Source organism: Fusarium odoratissimum (assembly GCF_000260195.1).
Source record: "Fusarium odoratissimum NRRL 54006 unplaced genomic scaffold supercont1.53, whole genome shotgun sequence".
Lineage (NCBI taxonomy): Eukaryota > Fungi > Ascomycota > Sordariomycetes > Hypocreales > Nectriaceae > Fusarium > Fusarium odoratissimum.
Window position 1 is genome coordinate 69,292 of NW_022158733.1, and position 23,925 is coordinate 93,216.

At 46.9% G+C, this 23,925-nt stretch overlaps 6 protein-coding genes across 7 annotated transcripts; 2 read left to right on the forward strand and 4 right to left on the reverse strand.

Annotated features, from left to right (window-relative positions):
- Window positions 1–2,214: 2,214 nt before the first annotated feature.
- Window positions 2,215–5,585, reverse strand: FOIG_15484 (uncharacterized protein; the record flags this gene model as incomplete). Its single annotated transcript, XM_031216846.1, has 4 exons — window positions 5,258–5,585; window positions 4,781–5,214; window positions 3,427–4,733; window positions 2,215–3,380 (listed from the first exon to the last, which is right to left on the reverse strand). The coding sequence occupies exons 1-4, from the start codon at window positions 5,561–5,563 to the stop codon at window positions 2,215–2,217; spliced, it is 3,213 nt and encodes a 1,070-aa protein (XP_031053420.1). The 5' UTR covers window positions 5,564–5,585.
- Window positions 5,586–6,223: 638 nt separating this feature from the next.
- On the reverse strand, window positions 6,224–9,655 carry FOIG_15485 (uncharacterized protein; the record flags this gene model as incomplete). The annotated part of the gene is made up of 1 exon (XM_031216847.1): window positions 6,224–9,655. One exon carries the CDS (start codon window positions 9,653–9,655, stop codon window positions 6,224–6,226), a length of 3,432 nt encoding a protein of 1,143 aa, XP_031053421.1.
- An 876-nt stretch (window positions 9,656–10,531) lies between these two features.
- FOIG_15486 (uncharacterized protein) lies at window positions 10,532–11,019 on the reverse strand (the record flags this gene model as incomplete). The annotated part of the gene is made up of 2 exons (XM_031216848.1): window positions 10,532–10,749; window positions 10,878–11,019. 2 exons carry the CDS (start codon window positions 11,017–11,019, stop codon window positions 10,532–10,534), a joined length of 360 nt encoding a protein of 119 aa, XP_031053422.1.
- Window positions 11,020–11,316: 297 nt separating this feature from the next.
- FOIG_15487 (MFS transporter, AGZA family, xanthine/uracil permease) lies at window positions 11,317–13,263 on the reverse strand (the record flags this gene model as incomplete). 2 transcript variants are annotated; one of them, XM_031216850.1, is made up of 5 exons in its annotated part: window positions 11,331–11,390; window positions 11,448–12,689; window positions 12,745–12,796; window positions 12,856–13,124; window positions 13,183–13,263. In XM_031216850.1, the coding sequence occupies 5 exons, from the start codon at window positions 13,261–13,263 to the stop codon at window positions 11,331–11,333; spliced, it is 1,704 nt and encodes a 567-aa protein (XP_031053424.1). The 2 variants fall into 2 exon arrangements, with proteins under 2 accessions (XP_031053423.1, XP_031053424.1); XM_031216849.1 differs by having other exon boundaries at window positions 11,317–12,689.
- A 942-nt stretch (window positions 13,264–14,205) lies between these two features.
- On the forward strand, window positions 14,206–16,572 carry FOIG_15488 (uncharacterized protein; the record flags this gene model as incomplete). The annotated part of the gene is made up of 3 exons (XM_031216851.1): window positions 14,206–14,446; window positions 14,503–15,792; window positions 15,851–16,572. The coding sequence occupies 3 exons, from the start codon at window positions 14,206–14,208 to the stop codon at window positions 16,570–16,572; spliced, it is 2,253 nt and encodes a 750-aa protein (XP_031053425.1).
- Window positions 16,573–18,501: 1,929 nt separating this feature from the next.
- On the forward strand, window positions 18,502–23,705 carry FOIG_15489 (ATPase). The gene is made up of 7 exons (XM_031216852.1): window positions 18,502–19,517; window positions 19,569–19,849; window positions 19,898–20,353; window positions 20,404–21,033; window positions 21,081–21,787; window positions 21,840–22,741; window positions 22,789–23,705. Exons 1-7 carry the CDS (start codon window positions 18,615–18,617, stop codon window positions 23,539–23,541), a joined length of 4,632 nt encoding a protein of 1,543 aa, XP_031053426.1. The 5' UTR covers window positions 18,502–18,614; the 3' UTR covers window positions 23,542–23,705.
- The last annotated feature ends 220 nt before the right edge of the window (window positions 23,706–23,925 follow it).

The window sequence follows — 23,925 nt, forward strand, 5'->3', positions numbered from 1 at the left end:
AAGAAAAATCAGTTAATCTAGCCGCTATACTTAAAAGTAATAAACTTAAAAATCTATATAAAGAAATAAAAATAGAACTTGAATTTATTAGAAAATATATAAAAAACTACTATAACCTAAAATAATTAAAGGGATTAACCTTTTTAGAGGGAGATATAATCTACCTAGCTATAAAAAATATTAAAACTAACTAATTAACTTATAAATTAAATTATAAATTTATTAAATTATATAAAGTACTATAGAAAATTTTAGAAAATAACTATAAATTAGACCTATTACTAAAAGTTAGGCTTTATTTAGTCTTTTATGTTTTATTACTTAAATTAGCAGTAAATATAATCTATATTAAAATAGGTAATAAGCTATAAGAAATTATAAAACTAAAAGTTTATAAAGCAGAGGTAATTAGGAAAATAGATATAATTAAAAGATAAAGGATATATCTAATTAAATAGAAAAACTACCTAAAAAGCAAAAATATATAAGAACCCCTAAAATACCTTATTAATACCTAATAACTCCTAAAGAACTTTTACTAATATTAAATAAAGAAGAAGCATTAAGGAATTTATTACCTAAACCTAAGAAAGACTAATTAATATTATTAAAAATATAATCTACTTAAAGATCTTAAAGTAGTATATCTTTATATATATTTAAATTAAATAGGATTATATCCTACTAATCTACTTCCTAAAGACTATAATAGATAGCCTTAGAATGCTTTTCCTTTATATAATTATAAATTTTATAAATCCTTAATAAATAACTAGCAGCTAAAGCTAAATAAGATTATAATACTACTATTTCCTTATAAAGCTTAAAAAGGTTTTTACTTACCTTATCTTTATTATTCTTTAATTTCTTCTCTTATTTTATTAAAGTTATAATTACTAAAGTTAATAAGAAAATAATAAAATAACATATAATAATTTATAAGAAGATATAATATAAGTATTATTATAAGACTTCTTAGCCTAAATATACTTATTATAATAAGTAGAATTAGCAGATATTAGATATTTCTTACCTAATTAGAAATAATAAGTATAAGGCATATTAGCTTTTTTATTAGTAAACTTAATAGAAAGTATAAGTATTTAGATTTTATAATCCTTATAAGATAACTACTTAAAAATATAATTAGATATTATAAGATATAATAATAAAAGGTTTAAGTTAGATCTTATTAAAAGAAGAATAATATTAATTAGGATAATAGGCCTTAAAGGTAAGACTACTAGAGGAGAGAGATTATATTATAATCTTAGCAGTTATATTATATATACCTTATAATTTTCTCTACTTAACCTATTAACCAAGGAAGGACTAATATTTATAAGACTAATAGTATTCCAGGATTATATTATTCTAGGACTAATAGTGACCTTATATTATATTATTCTAGTAAAACTACCTTTAGTATATAGAATATATTTATTAGTATTTTTATAAGTTCTAGCTTATTAGTTATTAATAAAACTTCTTTATATTAATTAAGCCTAATATATATTAAATTTACTATTAAGAGATATAATACTTCGATAAGCTTAGTATTATGCCCTATGTAATCTGCTAATAATAAACCTAGCATGGCTTAGTTTATCTATAGTTGGAAACTAATTATTATAATAGTAATAACTTTATTATTTTTTAACTTATATAATTACTAGCTAATACTAATTTTAATAAAGGAGATAGCCTTATTAATTTATTAAAAGAAGAGGAAGTTATAATACCCTTATTACTGCCTTACCTGCCTAATTATAAGTCCCCCCTTCTAATAGTGCCCTTAATATTATACCTAGCTTAATACTAAGCCTAATTTTATAATACCCTTATTTCCCTTATTAAAAAAGAAAGATCTACTATAAGAGCTAATTATAGGCCTTAAGAAGGATAAGAAAGTACCTAATTTAATAGAGAAAGTATTATTAATTAGTAGGCAAGCTTACTACTGCTATAGTTATTTTCCTCCTATAATTATAATTAATAGCAGATATATTATTATAGGAAGCTTTATTTTAATTAATTTAGTAATTTAACCTCTTTTAATGCCTTTAGAATGAAGATATATTAAAAATGCCGCAAAATACACCAAAAATCAGGCCTAATAGGTATCCTACCGTTTTATGACTATCCCGCCTTTTTATGCCCAACTAAGCTTGCTTAGTTACCCCCCCCACGGCTCGAGCCAATGGGTATATCTTATTACTCTTTATCAAAAGTTCCTCCAACGATACCTAGCGTGCTCACAAACGAGGTACCGTTATACTTGCCCATCTCATCCCTTCCCAGCAAGAAACTCTCAGGCGGGCCAAGATAAGACTGTCTTACACCACCAAGATCAACCACAATCTTCTGAATCAGGATATTAGGCAGAAGAGCCCAGATTCTCAACTTATAAGCACCCTCCTTGGGAACATTGAAAGCCGAAGTGGTGTAGTTTCCGTACAAGCCCCAAACAGCGTTGCCAACAGCATAGCCCCAGCCATCAGGCATGTTGGTGCCCTTGTTAGGACCAATGGGTGTGACGATCGTTGGATCGGGCTGCTTCTTGTCTGCTGGGAAGAGGGTGATGCCGTATTGGAGGGGGTTGCGGTCGCCTAGGTAGTTGGCGCCTGGGGACATGAAGACTGTCACGTTGACGGCTGAGTTGTTGCTGAAGAGGTACATGTCGTACTCCAGAGCAGGACCATCGCCGACCTTGAGTTTCTCGGTGTTGAGGGGGTACAAGCCCATACCAGCGAGAGTACGACCGTAGTTCTTGATGGTGTGATACTCGAGAGAAGAGTTATCAGAGTCACCCTCGTAGATCTTCTGATAGTGCGATGCCTCGATAGAAACATGTCCATCAGACTCAACGAATCCTTCCTCAAAGCTATCGGGAACCTCTCGGTTGATGACCGTCACAACGAGCTTCGGCTCTTCACCGGCATACTTCTCAAACCCACGGCAGTCACTAGTGATGTTGATCATGACTTGTGTCGTGTTAGGTGCCTGGGGAGCATTGTCCCAATCAACCGTGATGTAAACACGGCTATCAGTACCGTTATCACCACCAACTGTACCGTTGTACTGCGACAGCTGGATAAAGTCCTCCCAGGGTGCTGCGCGCCAGTTGCAGCCCTTGTTTCCGCGGTGGAAGACATCGAAGTATCGGGACTGGGCTCCGTGGGGTTCCAGGGGAGGCAGTTCGAGGCTGTTGGAGGACAAGGAGTGCCAGCGGCTGTCGCCCTGGATAGTGGCGTTTGAACCCTCTACACCAACGCCGTATTGGCCGCCGAGTGATGGCCAGACGTCTTGGACGAATCGGAGATCGGGAAGGGTGTTTCTCATGGGTTGTTGCCAGTATCCATCGTAGCCCAGGTGAGTTTCTAAATAGGTCAGAGGAGTTCAGATCAGAAAAGGTGAGGAACTTACGATCGAGCATGTGCGCCCACTTGCCATCGAGCAACTCATTCCATCGCTGTGTCAGGTTCGAATCCTTGTACATCAAATCCACAGACTTCCAGATAACATCATTGGCAGAGTTACGCTTCTGTCCCGCGTACAACTGGTTCCTGGCGCCGTAGATCTGGATCTTGTTCACGATCTCACCACCCAGAACGGGGTGAAGCAGCATCTCGAAGAAGGCGGGCTGGTACTCTGAGTCGAGCTTGTCGTAAACAGCCTGGGTATCCTCCTTCAGAGTAGCCCACTGCTCAAGAATGGCCTCGGCTTCGTGGTAGTTGATGACGGAGTAGACTTGGGGCTCGAGCAACTCAAACTTGCGGCGAGCAGCGTACATCCCATAGCGCGTCATGATGTCCGTGATGGCCTCGACATGTTCACTGCCAAACTCGCGCTCAACCCAGGCCTCAACCCACTTGGTTGTGCCCTCCTTCTCCCACTTTTCGGTATCATAGGCAAGATCCATGAAGTGGCTGATGGGGATCTCCTTCGGTTTGAGATCACCTACGTTGACGATCCAAATGCGACGCGCGTTTCGGTGGTAGGCGAGAGTCATCTGCTCGGTGGTCTTCTCGAGCTGGATGGTGTTGATCCACTTGTAGTTTCTGGGATCACCGACGTAGTCGAAGTGGTAGTAGACACCAGCACCACCAGAGCGGTCTGTCTCGTTGGCAAGAGGGAGGCGGCGAATGTTACCCCAGTTATCGTCAGCCCAGAGGAGGGTGATGTCCTCGGGAACGACGAGGCCGCGCTCTTGGTAAGACTGAACCTCCTTGTAAAGACACCACAGAGATGGAACGTCAGTCAAGTTCTTAACCTTGAGACCTTCCTTGAGAATCTCTCGCTGGTTGTCGACAAGGGTCTCGAGCATCTCAACAATTCCGTCGATACCGAGATCGCCTTCAATAGCTGTGTCGCCCGTTCCTCGCATGGCCATAGTCCAAAGACTATTTCGGGCATATGGCTTGGCTCGCGAAACACCATAGCGGAAATACTCGTCGATGGTCTCGTTGTTGGTCTTGTACTGCCACTCACCCTCGTAGAAAGTTCGGAACTCGTTCTGTGCTCGCATCATGGGCTCAGTGTGAGATCCACCGAGAACAACCTCGTAAGCGTCGAGAAGTGGCTGGTTAAGAGGGTCATCGATGTAGACCATGCTGCCCCAGACAGTGGGCCAGAGGTAGTTGGCTCGAAGACGGAGTAGCAGTTCCGAGACGAGGGCGTAGAACTCGTGGTTGTAGGGAGCCTTGTTGTTCCAGGTTGGGTCCCAGCGTGAACTGTGCGTGTCAGTGGAAACTTTCGTAGGTGAACTGAAATGACTTACCCGACCCAGCTGGAAAGTCCAGGCTGCTCGTCGTTGAGGAAGATACCTCGGTACTTGACTGAGGGCGACTTCTGAACCTTGGGCTTGGCGAGCACAAAGATCTCATCTCGCTTGCGGATCGGCACATCTGCCCACCAGTACCAAGGACTCACACCAATCTGCTCGCTGATGTCGTAAATACCGTAGATCGTGCCTCGAGGGTCACTTCCAGCAATGACCAGGGCTTGGTCAGTGCCCTTGATGGGATCTTTAACAAGCTGGCTGACGAAAGATTCCCATTTGCCTTTGATCTTGCTAACATCAAGGGAGCCATATTTGATGAGCTTGTCAATGAGCTCAGAGTGGCCGACTGTACCAACAATGATCTTGGTGTTGCCAGCGTTGGGTTCTGAGTAGCTTGGTCCAGAGAAGTGCTGTTCATCAAGAGTGCGGTACTACATTCTTAGCTGAAGTCTCTGGGGGTTAGAAAGTACTCACATGTGTGTTGTTCTTGACATCAACGGGCTTAAATTTATACTTGGCTGGGGACGATTTCTTCTTGCCGTTGCTCAGAGTGAAGTTGGTGCCAGTAACACGGCCAAAGTCGACGGCGAGATCACCAGCAGCGCGAATGACGCCCCAGTACTCATCCTTGGAGACACGAATCTGGCCAGATCCTGCATCTCCACCGACGAGTTGAAAAGCGTCATCTGACTTGTTGAAGGCGACAATGGACTGTTGACCGAGACCTGCTACCGCCGGCAGCAGGCCCAGCAATGATAGGTACACCTGCGAGACCCTCATAGCTAACGAACCCTTCAAGCCAATGAAGCTAACACCTCAGAGCTCTGAGCTAAATAATTTGCATCTTATACACATGAACCGGGTAAATTCAGAGATCAACATTCGAGAAATTTAAGTTTAGGCACTATCGTGGTTCATGTAAGTGGGACATTTCCGTCGACGAGATGGGGTATGATCATCGTAGCGTCGCATTGTGCCCCGCCAAACCAGGTTCATTAGCCATGAGCCGGCTGTAGTCGAGGTCACTCTGGGGTATTGGCCAATTGGAAATGAGAATACAATTTACCCACGGAGATCAGGCCAGGCCCCGGTTGACAGCAGCAAAACGTCTTGTCCCGAGTGCTAGATAGGTTAAGGTAATAACCCCGCTGCTGGGCGGGAGGTCTTTATTTGTGGAATTATAATGATGCACGAGTGAAGGTGATGTCATGGGCATGAACGGAGATCGCATGTTGGGTAGATCATGCTTATGTTTGACTTTTCTGGCAGTTGGGATGAAATTAAGGTACCAGCCACGTTTCATTCAAGGCTTCAGACGGAGTATGTCATGCCATTTCACGACTGTCTCCCCGAATGACTCAGGAACAGCGACTCGGAATCTTAACATCTTCTAGCGCCTCCAGCTTTAATGATATGAGATCTCACATTCCGGAGAGGTGCTCAAACAACAACGATTTCCTTATACATAACCCCATCCTTTTCCGATCCGCATAAGAGACCCATTTTCATGCGACTCATATGCCACTGTGATTCCGAGATGTACTGCTCCACGACCTTCCAGGACTCAGTCTCCTGTCTCCAACGTTGGGTGAAAGGCCCGCCGCAAATGGATAGCTGATCGCGGGCAAGCAGTTCTTCCAAGCCTGTGCATTCAGATGTCGTTGGCTGAGGAGTGGCCTCAGCGTCGTCGAATAGAAAAGCAAACACTCTCTCTGGAAGCCTTCGTCGCTGAATTTCGGAATGAACAAGTTCAGACAATCTTTGCTTGCCACAAAATGTCTGAGGCTGCAGACGTGCATGAGACTTTACATGCTTGGGCCATGCTTGAGGGGACTCTGGTGTTTTTGGCACCATAAACAGCCCATCATACTTGATCTTTTTCAAGAAGTAGTCCCTATCATATTCACCGCTCCTTTCCTCTTCGACCAGCCAGCGCGGCCGCTCATCATACACTTCTGATGGTATATCCCATACTGGCTCCTCAAACGGTTGTTGTCTGAGCCAACCAAGGAACCTGTTCCATTGTTTCTCAATCTCCTGCTGGGTGGGGAGACCTACTCCAACGGCTTGGCAAGCCTTACTGATACTGCGGTCGAACCTCCAGAAAAAGGCACGTGCGAACCCAGCGCCGATATTATCGAGGGCAACTCGATGAGACCTTTTACTATCGGTTGAGTATGAACGAAAGACAAACAGCCAGAGGAGCTCGAACTGTTCTCGGTATATAAGTTTAAAAAACTTATCGAGGGATGGTTCGGTACTGGATGAGGAGTATAGCGTTTCTATATGATGATCAAAGTTATCATCCAGCCATGTGTGAGCTTCTTCAAGTTGGGTTTGTGCTACAAGTCCCACTTCCCAAATCAATGGGGCATCCATTCTTAACCCATGTCTTAGCATATCATAGCTCGGTGATATGGGCCTGGACAGCCAATGCAGGAAAATAGCCCACTCTTTCTCTTTAAAGTCGAGACTGTAAGAGGTCTTGAGACTGTAGGAGACCAGCTTCTCGTGAGCTAGCAATTCCTGTGGGAAGTGTTCTAGTGCCAGTCTTTGTAGCTGTCGGAGACCATTCTCAAGTCCTTGGCCAAGCGAAAGTGCGATATGTCTCTTAACATCTGTGATTAAATGCAGAGGGGGTAATGGAATACTCATAGACGCACAGGCCGCGATCAATGGGTACTCCGTACAGAGGTCGATTGGCTCATGAATGAGAGGTACTCTTCCAAACCAAGAGGGAGATACTGGAAGCCACATCGACTGTCTCAGTGGATATTGGGTCGACGTTCCTTGCAATGGCTCTAGGCTTCTATAGCCTGGAAGCAATTTCCTGATCACGGATCTGTGTTCTTCGTGATCCATCACTAATAGCTTGTCTACTTGTTGCCATCTCCGGAAGCCTTTTGTCCATTGACGCTTAAAGAATTCCGTCACTCGGTCTTCGTTTTTGCTGCAATCTTTCAGGGCACATTGCGCTTCCCTAGCCAGATCACGCATCTTCTTCAGAAATAGGGCTTTTTTAATCACCCTTTGGAGAAGCATTCGAGTTTCTATTTTCCTCTGCTTTTGAATAGCCGACCAACAGATTTGTGTCTTCTCCCAAGTCGCAAACTCGGACCAAAAAGGTCTTTCCTCCAGGGACAAAAGCCACGCCCAGTCCTGAAGATATCTTATGGCATCTAGTTCCATTGGCTGATGGCGCCTTCCTATTAACAGACCCCGATCATTCAGTAAGTCCGAGTATTCGCAAAGCCCAATGAAGGTATAAATGTTGGGATCTGCTTTTTTCCGAAGAATCAGACAGAATTTATGTCTAGAAAGGGCGAGGATACAATCGTTCGGTTCGCACTTGCTCAGGACCTCAGGTGCAAGTGAAACGCAAACGCATCCAGCCTTTGCAATCATCATTCCATTGGTGGTCATTCTGAACCCACAGGAGAGGTATGAGGCCAATATGTCGATCTTGGCGGCCAGAACACACAAAGAGCCAGTTTGGCGATGGATTCGAAATCTCCATTCGCCATCTGAAAGAGACCTCACTGGCAAAGAAAAGCGACTGTTCCACTGTCGGTGGTACGGCTGTTGACTCTTTTCGCTCCAGTCAGGAACCCATGATGGGAGGCCAAGCATCGAGCGGCCATGAGTCGCCATATCAAGTAATTGCGCTACCACTTCCCACCTTTCATCCGTTACAAGGGTGGAAGCCAGTCCCGTGTACACAGCTTGAGGCGAGAGCGTGTAGTCCGGGTCCACCTGCTTCTTCCAGAGCCCAAGTAAGGCGAAGATCTTGTCCCTTGGATCTGAAGCATTGCAGTCCCGCGTATCCCCGAGCAGGGTCAAGAACTCATGAGCATCATCGATCTGCCGGGGAGAACCAAAGTTCTGCATCCATCTCTTACTAGACAAGCGCTGCAGGTTCCCATGGAAAAAGCCCCAGTGCATGGCTTTACGGTCATACAAAACGAGCGCCTGTTTCGCAGACGCGATCTCTTGTACCACCCATATACGCGAGAAATATTGGTTGCCACTGAGAATCTCGGGATCATCCGTGATTTCCGAGCCGCTTCCACTGTCACCTATCCCCAGGTATATCAGAACGCGGCTGGCGGTTGAGTATATATATCTCATCATGCCGACTTGGTGAGTCCTTTCAGAAATGTTTGACTGGTTGATACAGATTGCGTCAACCCATAGGCGTCTATCTTGGTCATCAAGTCGACAGTTTTGTAAGGCATCAAAGCAGTTCTCAGTGATTGGAAGTATGTCCCAACGACTTCCGATGAATATGGCGTGGTCTTTTTCCCGTTTGCCATTTCCTTTGGCCCAGGTATATGAAACTGCTTCATATGGCGTAGGATGTTCCATTCCATCTGATGATATCATTTCTGGCTCTTCTGGCCCTGCGTCTTGGTTCTGAAGACTAATGGTTTCAAATTCTCCGTGCAAGCAATCCCCAAAGTGCCCTTTGTACAATCGCAAAACACGGATCTTTGTACTATCAAGGGGCTCATATGAGGTTTTGCTTACTTGCGACGATGGAGTCTGGGCTGTCTTGATAATGGAAGAGCAAGGCGTGTGCTTGCCTGGTTCCTTATCGCACCATTCTTGGTCAACCTGTGAAGCCAGAGCCTTGTGCAACGAGCCATCAGGATCATCGCGGTAAGCGTAACTCTGATACGACATCGATGGTGGCCAGTTCAACTGCATAGCAGACCGCTTGCCCGCTGATGGAATCTGAAGTTCATCGTTTTGTTTGTTGTCCGCTCTATCAGAAGGGCAAATTCCTCCGCAATTCATACATGCTGGAACATTAAGTCCTGGAAAGATGGCAATGTCGGGCTTTGTGCATTGTGCTGTATGCCAGTTGTCCATATTAGATGTGCGCCCTAGCGTCGTAAAGCGAGACTATTGGGGAGCGCGATGAGGGACAGAGTGAATTGCGCCTACGTAAGCTACAGGTCCATGAGGAGGGGAATGTGAAATTGGACACAGCCCCACCTCAGCCAGCTGTGATCAGTCGATTTCGCCCAGTAATAACAGTAAGTAAGCAGCCAATATTGCGCCTCTGATCTACATTCGACATATCGTGGGCACATATTATTGGCCAAATGCTTGAAAATCGGAACCACTTAGCCTATTTCAGATGAGCCTGCTCTGCGCCCACAAGCCTCTATCAACATTGTCCAATCCACGCATACTGTGTAACAACCCTCAAACAATTGTGATTTGGAGGTAAGAATTCGTCCGAATTGTTTCAAGCTACAATGATATGCCGGGCTATCCTCTTGCTTAAGCTTTAGCTAACAAGGTTACTTAAAAGGGCATTATAACAAATAGTTATGGGAAATGCGACTATGACAGATACTGTATTCCAGAACCCTTGATCTCTCAATGCCATCAAGCTTAGAAAGACTTGGACTTGTTCCCCAGGCTCAATGGCCGTTGCCAATTTTCTCCTTCTGTCTGTTCAGCTTTTAAGAATGCGATAGAGTCAGTCTCGTCAAGAGAGAATTCAGGCTGGATCGTTGCAGAATGGACTCCATACGTATGTAGAATAGGTCTAATCTGCCGCATAACTTCCATAAACCTCTCTCGAGAAGTAGGCCGTGGTAACTCCTAGACATGCATCGAGCAGACCAGTTTATTCTCGTTCAGTGCGAAAATATGGGCGTGGTGAGCGGACAAGACACTGTCTATCTTTTCGACAGCCTGTTTGATGATGTTGGTATCGATGGTAGAAGGCTTAGCCTAGAGGAGGATGGTGGAAGCCACCAGCATGAGTCGATAGGTAAAATACATGCTCAGCAGGGCAATGCACATAGCTAGTGATGGGTCGATGTATTGTATGGACGCCACAGGAACTTTCCACACAAGCAACGCTGCAAGTGTGATGCAAATGTCTCCAAGGGCATTTGAGCTATCCCAGAGAGGCACTGTCTGACTCCGAAGTGAGACGGCTTGCGGATCTGCGGATAAAAGCCTGTTCCACAACGTGATGATTTGGGCGGAACAACTATGTAAATAGTCTCACACGCGAGACAGTAACCCTGAAACTGTGTCAGCGCGATCAACCCGAGACACGACGAATACTTACTCAGAATGTCATCCATCCGGCTCTTCGTAACTTTGCGTTCTTCCGTATTCTGATCGTTACCGTTCGGGCCTGAAATGGTAGATGACGGAAAGGTCTGATGTTTGAGCTCGCCATTTTCATCAACTTGTCGCTGATTCCTCATTTTATTGGTACGAGATGTCGGACCCTCCGACGTAGAACACTTTATGCCCATAACTGATTCACCAGGATAAGGTGTTTGCATAAGCACCCGCGACATGAAGTTCAGTGCGAGATAAGAAACCCTGGTTACGAAGATTACAAATGGCTTGGCCATTGGCTCTAAGTCTATAAACTGAGATACGTCATCGATGACAGTATTACTTAAGTAAAAGACTCCCATTTTTTCCAACAGAACTGTATAACAAATACCGCCTTCCCAAGTCAATGAACCGCTTTCGGCCCCGCAGGTCGGGTTACGAAATATGTCCCTGCTTATTGCTTACTATTGCCAGAGTAAATCTCAGTTACCACGTGTGGTAAAGGCTCACCAGGCTTGACCCAGTCAGCATTGTGTCTAATAGGGCTCATCTCATGAGAATTGACACCTACATTACCATCGATGGCCTCGTCCGCATAGGGGCGCCAAAAGTCCTTCTTGCCCTGGAACAAACGCACAAGCCACCCTGGTAGGATGCCTCCAGGAATACGCCATGTCCAAGGGTCTTTGTCCTTCTTGTTGGTAGCAGTCAGCTTGCCCATAGAAGCTGTCTCCACAGCCCATACAAGAAGTTGGATAACGATGTAGCTGCAAATACCGGCAATGAGGCCATCGGCAATAGAAAACGTAAAAGGCATAATAGCAATAGTCAAGAATGCTGGGACAGCGTCACCCATATATCGCCAATTGATATTGACGACGGCTTGCATCATCATGGAGCCAATTAGGATCAAGACACAGCCTGTTGCCCAAGGAGGTATAGAGGCAAAGATAGGTGCAAAGAATAACGAGACAAAGAAGCAAAAGCCAGTCATCATAGCTGTGATTCCTGTTCGCCCTCCTTCGCCAATACCAGCTCCACTCTCGATAAAGGCTGTCACAGGTGATGTACCAAAGACAGCCCCTATAGTGATACTGATGGAATCAACAAGGTACGCTGTAGCAGATCCTTCGAAATCCTGAGTTTTCTCATCTATGAGATTAGAGAATCTGGCCATTGAGTAGAGGGTACCTGTGCAGTCAAGAATATCAACGTAGAGGAACGTGATAAGGGCGCGACCAAATTGGCCACTATATGCACTGATATCCCACTTTTGCACAGCAAGAATTCTGGTAATAGGATGAAAGTCCACAACCTTTTTGAAAAAGTTGAAAGAGTCATCGCCGACCGGGGTATAAGGGAAGGCTGTGATCGAGGTGCCGCGTGGCCAAGAACAAATAGACACAAGAATAATGCCTATGAGAATTGCACCCTTGACACGGAACATAGTGAGAACTACCGTCAGGATACCACCGCAGAAGATAGCGAGCCAAAGAGTCGGGTTCTGCATCTTGTGCGAGCCAGGACAGGTGCCATCTTCCAATTTATCCGCAGGAGAACAGCCAGCCAGTTCGACAGGAGTTGAAACAGCACCAGTAATGAGGCCTATGCCTTCACTGTATGTAAGGCCGATAAGTGTCAAGAAGAGACCGATACCAGCACCAGTAGCTAGCTTGATTGAACGTGGGATGGCTCGAGCAAGCCATTGTCGAAGACCGAGGATTGTGAGACCGAAGAAGATAAGACCCTCGACGAAGATGGCCGTCATGGCCACCTCATAAGGGACAGGTCCAGAGCCATGGAAGCCGACGACCTAGGTAGAACCAGACGTTAGAAATTACACAGGACTTCAAAGCAGGAATACGTACATCGTACGCGAGGTAAGCGTTCAAGCCCATTCCGCAGCTGATACCGACGGGCCTGTGCATAAAGTTAGCAGCCAATCATCAAAGCCATCCCCACTACCTATCGACACTAACATATTGGCGAGGGCACCAAGGAAGAAGGTGGCCAGGGCAGAGATAGCGGCAGTGGCAGTGACTAGATCACGCTTGACCTCATTCTTGCAAAGGAGATAGTCTGAGTTGGCGGCACAGATGGGGTCATCGGGAGTTGAGTCACAGACACAAGTGCCTCCACTGTCAGCGACAATGCTGGAATTGACAGCCAAGATATATGCCATTGCGAAGAAAGAGATGATGCCTGCTCGGATCTCAGTCGTAAACCGGGAACCAGGTCGCTCGCGGGGCTAAAGCCTTGGGTCAGTGCGATTCTCTTGCAATACTTCTTTGGTGGCGTTCGCTCACATGGCCAGATCCCTCCAATTGAAACCAGTGGCCTACGCGACTGTTAGCCACGCCATCGTTGATTCGACCAATCCACCCCATGATGGTGAAGCTCTTGAGCAGAAATGATGTTATACAATGGGAGAAGAAAAACAAAAAGTCAGGGGGGGAAAGGAAGAAGTGAACAGAACGGGCGCGACTGGAATCTTGAAAGGTACTGTCAGCAGTGGTGATTTATAAATAAGAGGCAACTGAAGAAAGATAGCAAAGAGACAAGGGGCGGATGACCTTCGGCGGATCAAGCCAAACAGGAAGGATGTCTGACCCCCTCCCTCTGGCACATTTGAAACCTCTAGAACCTTTCCTATGTAGCAACAGTGTTGGGGGGCGGGAGGTTGGCGCAGAGGCAACATGCATTAGTTAAAGTCTTGGAACGGCCGAGCGCACGGATGGTGGGAACTATTTAGGGAGGTTACGTCGGCTTGGCGTTAACTATCCGCGGGCTATAATAACGCAAAAGTGAAGGGTACCTTATTTGGCTAATAACAACACCAGGAGGTTGAGTTTAGTAGCGGTTTCAACGAGTCTCAGCTCTACCTGGGAGTTGAGATATGCTCGGCGACTGGCTATAAACTCTCAACTCTGACTACACACAGCTAATAAGCTCATTTTGGGCTTCATTCTAAGGTAGTGGCGCAGCATTCCGGTTGGTTCGGTTACGAGCAAGTGTGCAAATCCGGGCCATTGAACCGAAAAGGCTTATCTGGAAATTATCCCACCCTCCATCAGACCCCTGTCTGTTGCAATTATCCTTCAACTTGAAATATGTCCCACTTGCATTTACTCCCCCTATCCTAGCCTTGAAACAGAGGGCTCGTTCATTAGATACTAACTTCGTATAGACGAGATAAGACTGGGACGAGTTCGCAATTTCATTGCATATACATGCCCAGCAAGTCTCATCCTGCCCTTTGCAGACTTTTGTCTCGATACTCTGCGAAACAGCTTTATCGCTGCTTTTCCCCTGTTCTTATCGCTTCCAAAATGGCGACTCCATCTGATCACGTGTTACTCCGTCCTTTTAATGATGTAGCAAAATGGGCCAAGTTTGCGCTCTCACAGGCCAGTGGGCATTCGGACTATGGCTACCAGCAGATGTCACTCAACCAATCGTCCCAGTCGCTATTGAGAGAAGGCGAGCGAGCTTTGCGACGCTTGTTACCTTTACTTGCGGTGTCTTCTCCTCAATTGACTGAATTCCTAAGACATCTGACCTTGCGCCACGGTAAGGACAAGTAGGACCAAGCACCCAAGTCACAGCGGACGCTGACAGGCGAGTAGAAGATGTCATTTGTCAAGTTCGATCGATTGACATCTTACTCTACGATTTTGAGGATTTTATTGAGCCACAGACCTTTGACAAGGCCAAGTTTGACGAGCTTCAAGCTGCGACAAAGGCATTGGCCATTACTCTTGTAGAAGAGATTACACGATTTACAACCAAGTCGGCTCTGGAATCATCACCGCCCCCCTCAAAATTTCCACCTCTTCCACCTCTTCCGCAGCTTACCAGTCCTCCCGATGTGGCCAGATCGAGCTCTCAAATGTCCATGCGGCCTTCGATCAACGCTCCGAGATCTGGGTCTAGTCTTGGTACACATCAGCAAAGACCCCCCTTCATCGGTGGTTCCGAACAACGCGATAGATCTCACTCTGCGGGACGTGCTTTGAGAACTGCTGATTATTCTACGTCACGGTCACCAATTACGACAAGTGGGCTCGCTTCCCCAGTCTCCTTGCCTTTGTCAAGCAAATACGCGATTCCAGAGCAAGAGGCCCAAACCTACGGCTATGTCCAGGCTCATCAACGACAAGGCAGTGATACAGATGTGATTCTAAACAGTTTGCAAGGTCTAGATATTGGAGTCATTACTCCTCCAAGCTCAGTTGCATTATCCCCCAAGCCAACAGGCTACGAGAACGCAATCAACCAAAACACAAGAGGCTCCTTCGGTTATAATCAGCAGGATACTCCTCCGCCATCCGTGACTACTGAGCCAGTTTCGCAACAGGATTGGCCTGCAGTCATTGACCAACAATCAGCTGCTGTCCCACGCCCTTTATCTGTGACAACTTCTCAATACACCAACCCAAAGCTTACAGAATACCGTAATTCTGGGTCCTACACACCATCTGCAGCGTCGCCTGAACATCAACAATTGTTCATTGTCACCCAAGTGTCAGCGCCATCCGTACGATCAGACGGAAGCGGCGCGTCAGGTTCTAAAGCAGTATCAACATCTTCTAGCTCAATCAGGAAAGATTCTGCCTCTGTGAAAAGCATACACTCTCTACAGACCCATGAGATCGGACCAGACAGCTCTCTAGCCCTACTGGGTGGACTATGTAAAGGAGCTCGAGCTTTTGCCTCTGGAGGTCCCGGACAGGCCATCAAAAGGGTTGGCGGCGGTTCAGACAGTGCAATAAGACCCAGAGAGTATTCTCAAGAAACATTGTTTGGGCAAATGCTGGATAATCCAACTGAGACTTTCACTGAGCCAACTGCGCAGTGTCTTCATTGTGAGTACAAGACTCCCTACTCCCATTTGCGCCAGGACATGGATCAAGATCGTAAGTCATTCAGTCAACCACAATCGCTGTGAGAAGCAAAGCTCAAAGGTAATTTTAGCATTGGCCAGCCAGCAGACGAGAGGTATTCTTCACCGTCCTCGCTTCCTCTTTAAATCTCATATTGCAGTCCGAAACGTCAACTCGGTGTACTTTGGTTGTCTCTTTTGTGACAAGACGAAGTCTACTCTCCAGGAAGACGACGCTACCGTCTTTCAGTCAATTGATCTCCTCTTTCGGCACATTTCTCGGCATGGTCATCCCTTGCCGCATGTTCCGGGCGTGGAAGTAATCTACGAGCACAGCGATATAAATTCACGAGGGCGCCAAGACTGCGATTTATATCTCCCGAATTCTACCATGACTGCTCTGCGTGGCGTGTCCCGAGCCAACGAATCAAACCGAATCGCATCATTGCCGGTTGCCCGGACCGTGAAAGACCACATTAGGCGAAGCAATGAGAAGCCACAAGCAAGGCCTGATGCAACCTCGGAGATTCTACAGTTCTTTTCAGGAGCGAAGATAATTGGCATCGAGTTCCCGGAGAAGTGGGACGGGAAGTGGTGCCAAGGCTGGCACGACGGAGTATTTGGAACATTTCCAAGTAAATTAATCAGTTTGGATATGCCACGGCATGTGAAGATCGCTTCCTTACCGAACACGCCACGAACTGGAGTAGCCAGGTGGAAATTCGAGAAGCAAAGGCAGCCTGGCTGGCTGGCACTCAAGAAAGGCGACATTGTCTATAACCTTGCTTGTGGGTTCTCTATCATTAGCACTTGACCTAGATTGACACTTACATCATCTACAGGGGAGGATCCACATGCGTGGTTCTGGAGTGGTTCAAATGCCAAGAGAGAGTATGGAATATTTCCTAGATCTCATATCTTAATAGAGTCTATAAAGGACGGGTCACTTAGTCATGAGGACCAAAGGCATCGTCTAAAAGAAAAGACCCGCTTTGGTGGCTTGTTTACTAAGTATAAATAAAAAAGGCGGCAGCTTTGGGATATATTGAGAACTCTGATGGGAGGTTGATATAAGCTTTGTCACATCAGACCTGATGTTATGTTTAAAAAAAAGCCTTATCGTATTCTTCTTACTGCATAGCCTTGTCTATATTATAGGAGATCTGGTTTTAGTATATCACAGGCGCATGTTAATGGGAAATGGTTGAAAATTAACGCCGCTTATCCTACGTCATATAATACTGCTTGGGGCGTGAGTAACAAGCCTCAACGACCCCCATGAGCATAATCGAACCTGCTAGGCTCTTCACGATTGCATTGTGACAGTGAGCTCCAACTCTTGGAGCGACTCTTCTGTTAATAGTGTCTTGCCAGAAGCCAAAAGCTGAATTGTCTTTCTTGAACATCCACCAGTTCAGATAATTGTGCTGAATTGGCAGCTCAATCTTGGATACGATGGGAGGCCAATTTACCAGACGCTCAGCCGGCGATCTTTGCATTCCGCGGTCGGGATCAGTGATTGTCCTTCAACAAATGAAATATCTGTTTAATATGGATATAAACAATCTAAGTCTGCAAAGATTATCGAAAGATGGCCAGGTTGAACAACTTACCAGTAACGAGACTAACGATGATGACGCCGAGACTGACGAAACTGAAGCTAGACAACAACGAGATGAAACGAAAAAGATCGATAACAAAAATGGGCTAGAGCATCGGAGGTTACGGATTAAGTGAACTACCGGAGGAGTTCACGTTAGTTTATCCGAGACACGGAGACCCCAGACCCCGAGGGATACGCTAACAATTTTTCACTCGCGGAATTTCCTCAGATCCGCTATTTGGAGGCAAGACTACCCTATATGCGAGGGTTTGATGCCAGATGTCAGTCGAGAATATTCTGAGTGGCCTCAATGTTGTAATAAATAAACAATTAATACTAAAACAATACAGAAGATGATTAGGCTTCCGGCATTTCCCCAAGGATATGAGCTTCTGCTCTAAAGATACTTTCGAGAAAAAGCAGCTTGTCCTAATCTCACGGCTTACAACCGCGTTGCAGCAGCCATGCCCAATCTGTCAATTGGATCTTCTGTTCAGACCTTATTTTTTTTTTTAAAGGAAAAATTAAAGAACACCTGGCATCGAAAACACAATGACAGTTTCGTTGCTGCGCCAATGCAGGTTTCCCTTGCCAATGCGACAATGCGCTGACACAAGTCCCGAGAAATTAACCTTCGAGGTTGATAACAGTAGAGGCGCAGGTAAAGTTAATTCGCAGACACGATTGAAACGTTGAGCCATGACCTCATTGCATGTGCCGAGACTCGCGAATAAGAAAAATAACCCGACGGAAACACCGCAGATGGAGTTCTCGGGTCCCTTAAACACCGTTATCTACGATCTACCGTGACGTCACAATGCAAGATCCGAAAAAACAGTGAGTGAGAAGTGGGTGAGTCAGCGCGCCTGACGGGTAAACGTAACTGCCGGCCTCCGCGGACGAGACCGCAAGAAGCGGAGCAGGGATGTCCCATAACCCCCGACACTCCGCCGCAGATCCAAGCACTAAAATACCGGCACAAACTTAATTGCTGCCTTAGTTTTCCCACGGCAGCGAATCCCCGTCTTCTTTCATGCGTGGCCAGCCTAGCCAGCGTCTACGGCCGCTGTTGTCGGACTAGCGGGAACTCAGGCAGCCCGACTCTTTGGACGAAATGGAATAGAGTGTCAGCGTGGCTGAAGTATGTCAGACGCATACTTTGAGGCTACCGAAGCTCCGACCATGTCTCTTGTCTCTAATGACAGCATTGTCGGGGAGCTGTCGGGCCCGGCACTTGGGGAGGTTTGAAGTTTATGAGGTTGCTGTTATCTAACTTAAAGCCCAATTCATTTCCCCCAGAAAGTCAATCATTCCATAGACAATTCACTACTCTTTTAATCTTAATTTGGCTGATCAATTGCCTGACAACGGGTCAGAGACGCTTGACTCTGTTTTTCGACAGTCACATTCCAGTCAGATTTACACAAAAACACAACAAACAACAGCATCGAAAGGGCTTACCTTTCTTGAACAGCTCCAAAATGACGCCGCGACACTCAACAGAGAGTCCACCAGACTCAATTGAAATGGAGCATTCAACGGGAAGCGAGGGCACATACACCCGCCCGTCGCCCCTCACACGAAGCAACACCATGATCATGGACGAGCAAGACCAACAAGAACTCCAAAGAATCGCGACAGGCATTTCACAACGCCGCAGACAGAGCTTCGCCACCGTCCCCTCCAGAATCGCTACCATCAATGAAGAAGACCCTGCATTGGACCCTACAAACAAAGCCTTCGACCTGTCGAAATGGCTACCGGCTTTTATGCATCAATTGCAGGAGGCGGGTGTTGGTCCCAAGAGCGCTGGTGTCGCGTTTAAGAACTTAAGTGTGTATGGTACGGGAGCGGCGCTGCAGCTTCAGAAAACGGTGGCGGATATTATTCAGGCGCCGTTGAGGATTGGCGAGCATTTAAAGTCGGGGAAGAAAGAGCCGAAGAGGATTCTTCATCAGTTTGATGGGCTTCTTCGAGGTGGTGAGACGCTCATTGTTCTTGGTCGTCCTGGCTCGGGATGTTCGACGCTGCTCAAGACCATGACGGGTGAGCTTGAGGGTCTGCATCTTGGAGAGGAGTCGATGATTACGTACAATGGTATCTCGCAGAAGGACATGATGAAGGAATTTAAGGGCGAGACTGGTTACAACCAAGAGGTATGCATTCAATCAATTCACCTTGAAGTCTGCTAACAATTTCATAAACAGGTCGACAAGCATTTCCCTCATCTCACGGTCGGTCAAACCCTCGAGTTCGCTGCTGCATGCCGTCTCCCCTCCGACCCCGAAAAGCTCGGCCTCGACGGAACACGCGAGGAGACGGTCAAGAACGCCACCAAGATCGTCATGGCAATCTGTGGCTTGAGCCATACGTACAACACCAAGGTCGGCAATGACTTTATCCGTGGTGTCTCGGGTGGTGAGCGAAAGCGTGTCAGTATTGCTGAGATGATGCTTGCTCAGTCGCCAATGGCTGCATGGGATAACAGGTTAGTACCAGTGATGAGTGACGAGTTATGAAACTGACATGTATAAAGCACACGAGGTCTGGACTCAGCGACTGCTCTCAAGTTTGCCCAAGCCATTCGCCTAGCTTCCGACTACACTGGCTCTGCCAACGCCCTGGCAATCTACCAGGCCAGCCAGGCCATCTACGACCTCTTCGACAAGGCGGTCGTCTTGTACGAAGGTCGCCAGATCTACTTCGGCCCCGCCAGCAAGGCCAAGGCGTACTTTGAGAGAATGGGCTGGGAATGCCCTGCTCGTCAGACAGCAGGCGACTTCCTCACATCCGTGACCAACCCTCAAGAGCGAAAGGCACGACCAGGTATGGAGAACAAGGTTCCTCGTACGGCTGAGGAGTTTGAGCTCTACTGGCATAACTCGCCTGAGTGCAAGAAGCTTCGTGACGAGATTGAGGTGTATCAGCAGGATTATCCTTCTGATAACCGCTCTGAGGCTATTGCTCCTCTGCGAGAGCGCAAGGCCCTTGTGTAAGTATCTCAACCCCGAGATATCAACGATGTACTGACGATATGTTCAGCCAGGATAAGCATGCTCGACCCAAGTCTCCATACATCATCAGCATAGCAACGCAGATCCGCCTGACGACCAAGCGCGCCTACCAGCGAATCTGGAACGATCTCTCAGCGACCGCAACACATGTCGCCATCGATGTAATCATGTCTCTCATTATCGGTTCGGTCTACTACGGCACTGGCAATGGATCTGCTAGCTTCTACTCCAAAGGCGCTGTTCTCTTCATGGGTATTCTCATGAATGCACTCGCCGCCATCTCCGAGATCAACAACCTGTACTCCCAGCGCCCCATCGTCGAGAAGCACGCCTCCTACGCATTCTACCATCCTGCTGCTGAAGCCATCTCTGGTATCGTGGCGGACATACCCATCAAGTTCATCTCGGCTACTGTCTTCAACATCATTCTCTACTTCTTGGCTGGCCTTCGTCGCGAGCCTGGTAACTTCTTCCTGTTCTTCCTCATCACGTACATCTCGACGTTTGTCATGTCTGCTATCTTCAGAACCATGGCTGCTGTTACGAAGACGGTTTCTCAAGCTATGATGTTGGCTGGTATTATGGTCCTGGCGCTTGTTATCTACACTGGTTTTATGATTCGTGTTCCGCAGATGGTCGATTGGTTCGGTTGGATCAGGTGAGATGACATCTTACTAGCTACTGAGTGCCTGCTAACGGTTACAGATGGATTAACCCTATTTACTACGCCTTCGAGATCCTGGTCGCCAACGAGTTCCACGGTCGCGAGTTTGACTGTTCACAGTTCATACCCTCCTACTCTGGACTCAGCGGCGATTCATTTATCTGCTCAGCTGTTGGAGCTGTAGCGGGACAGCGAACAGTCAGTGGTGATGCCTTCATCGAGACCAACTACCGATACTCCTACTCGCACGTCTGGCGCAACTTCGGTATCCTCATCGCCTTCCTCGTTGGCTTCATGCTCATCTACTTCATCGCCACTGAACTCAACTCCAAGACCGCTAGCAAGGCTGAGGTTCTTGTCTTCCAGCGTGGTCAGGTCCCCGCTCATCTTCAGGATGGTGTTGATAGGAGCGTGACCAATGAGCAGCTCGCTGTGCCTGAGAAGACCAATGAGGGCCAGGACTCTACTGCTGGACTCGAACCACAGACAGACATCTTCACTTGGAAGGATGTTGTATATGACATTGAAATCAAGGGTGAACCGAGACGTCTTCTGGATCACGTCACTGGTTGGGTTAAGCCCGGTACTCTCACAGCTCTGATGGGTGTCAGTGGTGCCGGAAAGACCACTCTTCTTGATGTTTTGGCTCAGCGAACTACCATGGGTGTCATCACTGGAGACATGCTTGTCAATGGAAGACCTCTTGATGCCAGCTTCCAACGCAAGACAGGATACGTCCAGCAGCAAGGTGAGTGACGTCCCCGTATTAATCGACTTGGTTCAGTACTAACACGTCTCAGATCTTCATCTCGAAACCTCCACAGTCCGCGAGAGTCTCCGCTTCAGCGCCATGCTCCGTCAACCCTCAACCGTGAGCGACGAGGAGAAGCACGAATGGGTTGAGAAGGTCATTGACATGCTCAACATGCGAGACTTTGCCAGCGCTGTCGTCGGTGTCCCTGGAGAAGGTCTCAACGTTGAGCAACGCAAGCTTCTGACTATCGGTGTCGAACTCGCTGCCAAGCCCAAGCTACTACTCTTCCTCGATGAACCTACCAGCGGTCTCGACTCTCAGAGCTCTTGGGCTATCGTTGCCTTCCTTCGCAAGCTTGCCGACGCAGGACAAGCTATCCTCTGCACCGTCCATCAGCCCAGTGCAATTCTGTTCCAGGAGTTTGATCGCCTTCTCTTCCTTGCTCGTGGTGGTAAGACCGTGTACTTTGGAGAAATCGGTCAGAACTCGCGTACTCTGCTTGACTACTTTGAGAAGGAGGGTGCTCGAGCTTGTGGTGATGACGAGAACCCTGCTGAATGGATGCTCGAGATCGTCAACAATGCTACCAGCTCCCAAGGTGAAGACTGGCACACTGTTTGGCAACGCAGCCAAGAGCGTCTCGCTGTCGAAGCTGAAGTCGGTAGGATTGCATCTGAGATGTCGTCCAAGAACCCCCAAGACGATTTTGCCAGTCAGTCTGAGTTTGCCATGCCGTTCCGCACACAGCTTCGAGAGGTCACCACGCGAGTCTTCCAGCAGTACTGGAGAATGCCCACGTATATCATGTCGAAGCTCATTCTTGGTATGATCTCTGGTCTTTTCGTCGGCTTCTCTTTCTACAAGCCCGACAACTCGTCTGCCGGCATGCAGAATGTCATCTTCTCCGTCTTCATGATCATCACCGTCTTCTCTACTCTTGTTCAACAGGTAAGCCCTCTATCGCCGTGAGTCATGTAACATACTGACCCGTTTAGATCCAACCGCACTTCATCACCCAGCGTGACCTGTACGAAGTCCGAGAACGACCCAGCAAGGCCTACTCTTGGAAGGCTTTCATCATTGCCAACGTCATCGTCGAAATCCCCTGGCAGGCTCTCACTGGCATTCTCATGTATGCCTGCTTCTACTACCCTGTCATGGGCGTCCAGAGCTCAGCCCGTCAAGGCCTTGTCCTTCTCTTCATGATCCAGCTCATGCTATATGCCAGCTCCTTTGCTCAGATGACCATCGCTGCTCTTCCTGATGCTCTCACTGCCTCGTCGATTGTCACTCTCTTGGTTCTCATGAGCTTGACCTTCTGTGGTGTTTTGCAGTCTCCCGATGCTCTTCCAGGTTTCTGGATTTTCATGTATCGTGTTAGTCCTTTCACCTACTGGGTTGCCGGTATTGTATCTACCGAACTGGGTGGACGTCTTGTCGAGTGTTCACGATCCGAGGTCTCTGTCTTTAATCCTCCATCGGGCCAGACCTGTGGCGATTACATGGCGGACTATCTGAAGCAGGCTCCCGGTCAGCTACAGAACCCTGATGCGACATCGCAGTGTCAGTACTGTTCTCTGTCCAACGCCGACCAGTTTATGGCTGGAAACAGGATCTACTACACCGAGAGATGGCGCAACTTTGGCATTGTTTGGGCTTACATTGGCTTCAACATCTTCATTGCTGTTGCATCTTATTACCTGTTCCGCGTCAAGAAGTGGAACCTTGGAAAGAAGAAGAAGGCGTAAGGTCGCAATTAGTCGATGCTCATCTCATAAGTTGTTTTTCATTGACTCAACACCTGGAGTCAGTTTTGCATCTCAGATTGGTCCGATAGTGGCAAATAATAGTCTTGTAATAAATAGTGTTTAGAATCATTTAATAATTTCATCTACCATTTAAACTTTCTGTCCCTTCAATACCTTCCATCTCTCTGTTTGGTTTTTCATGATGCTAAGCCTCTGACTTTTGCCTGAAAACCTATAGCTCGAATGAGGTCATTTGCTTGGTGGCATGATGAGGCTGATGGCTACAGCCAAAAGTTCATCTGGTGACACAAGTGTCGGATGCTCTTCTCTCCATAGCGTCATGTCGTCGTAAACACAGCTATCAGATAGTAATTTCTGACAGTC

Coding starts and splice junctions, on each gene's coding strand:
- FOIG_15489 (XM_031216852.1), top strand. CDS start 18,615: ATGAGGTTGCTGTTATCTAACTTAAAGCCCAATTCATTTCCCCCAGAA. Junction 19,518..19,568: donor AGACTGGTTACAACCAAGAG/GTATGCATTCAA, acceptor TTTCATAAACAG/GTCGACAAGCATTTCCCTCA. Junction 21,034..21,080: donor GATTGGTTCGGTTGGATCAG/GTGAGATGACAT, acceptor TAACGGTTACAG/ATGGATTAACCCTATTTACT.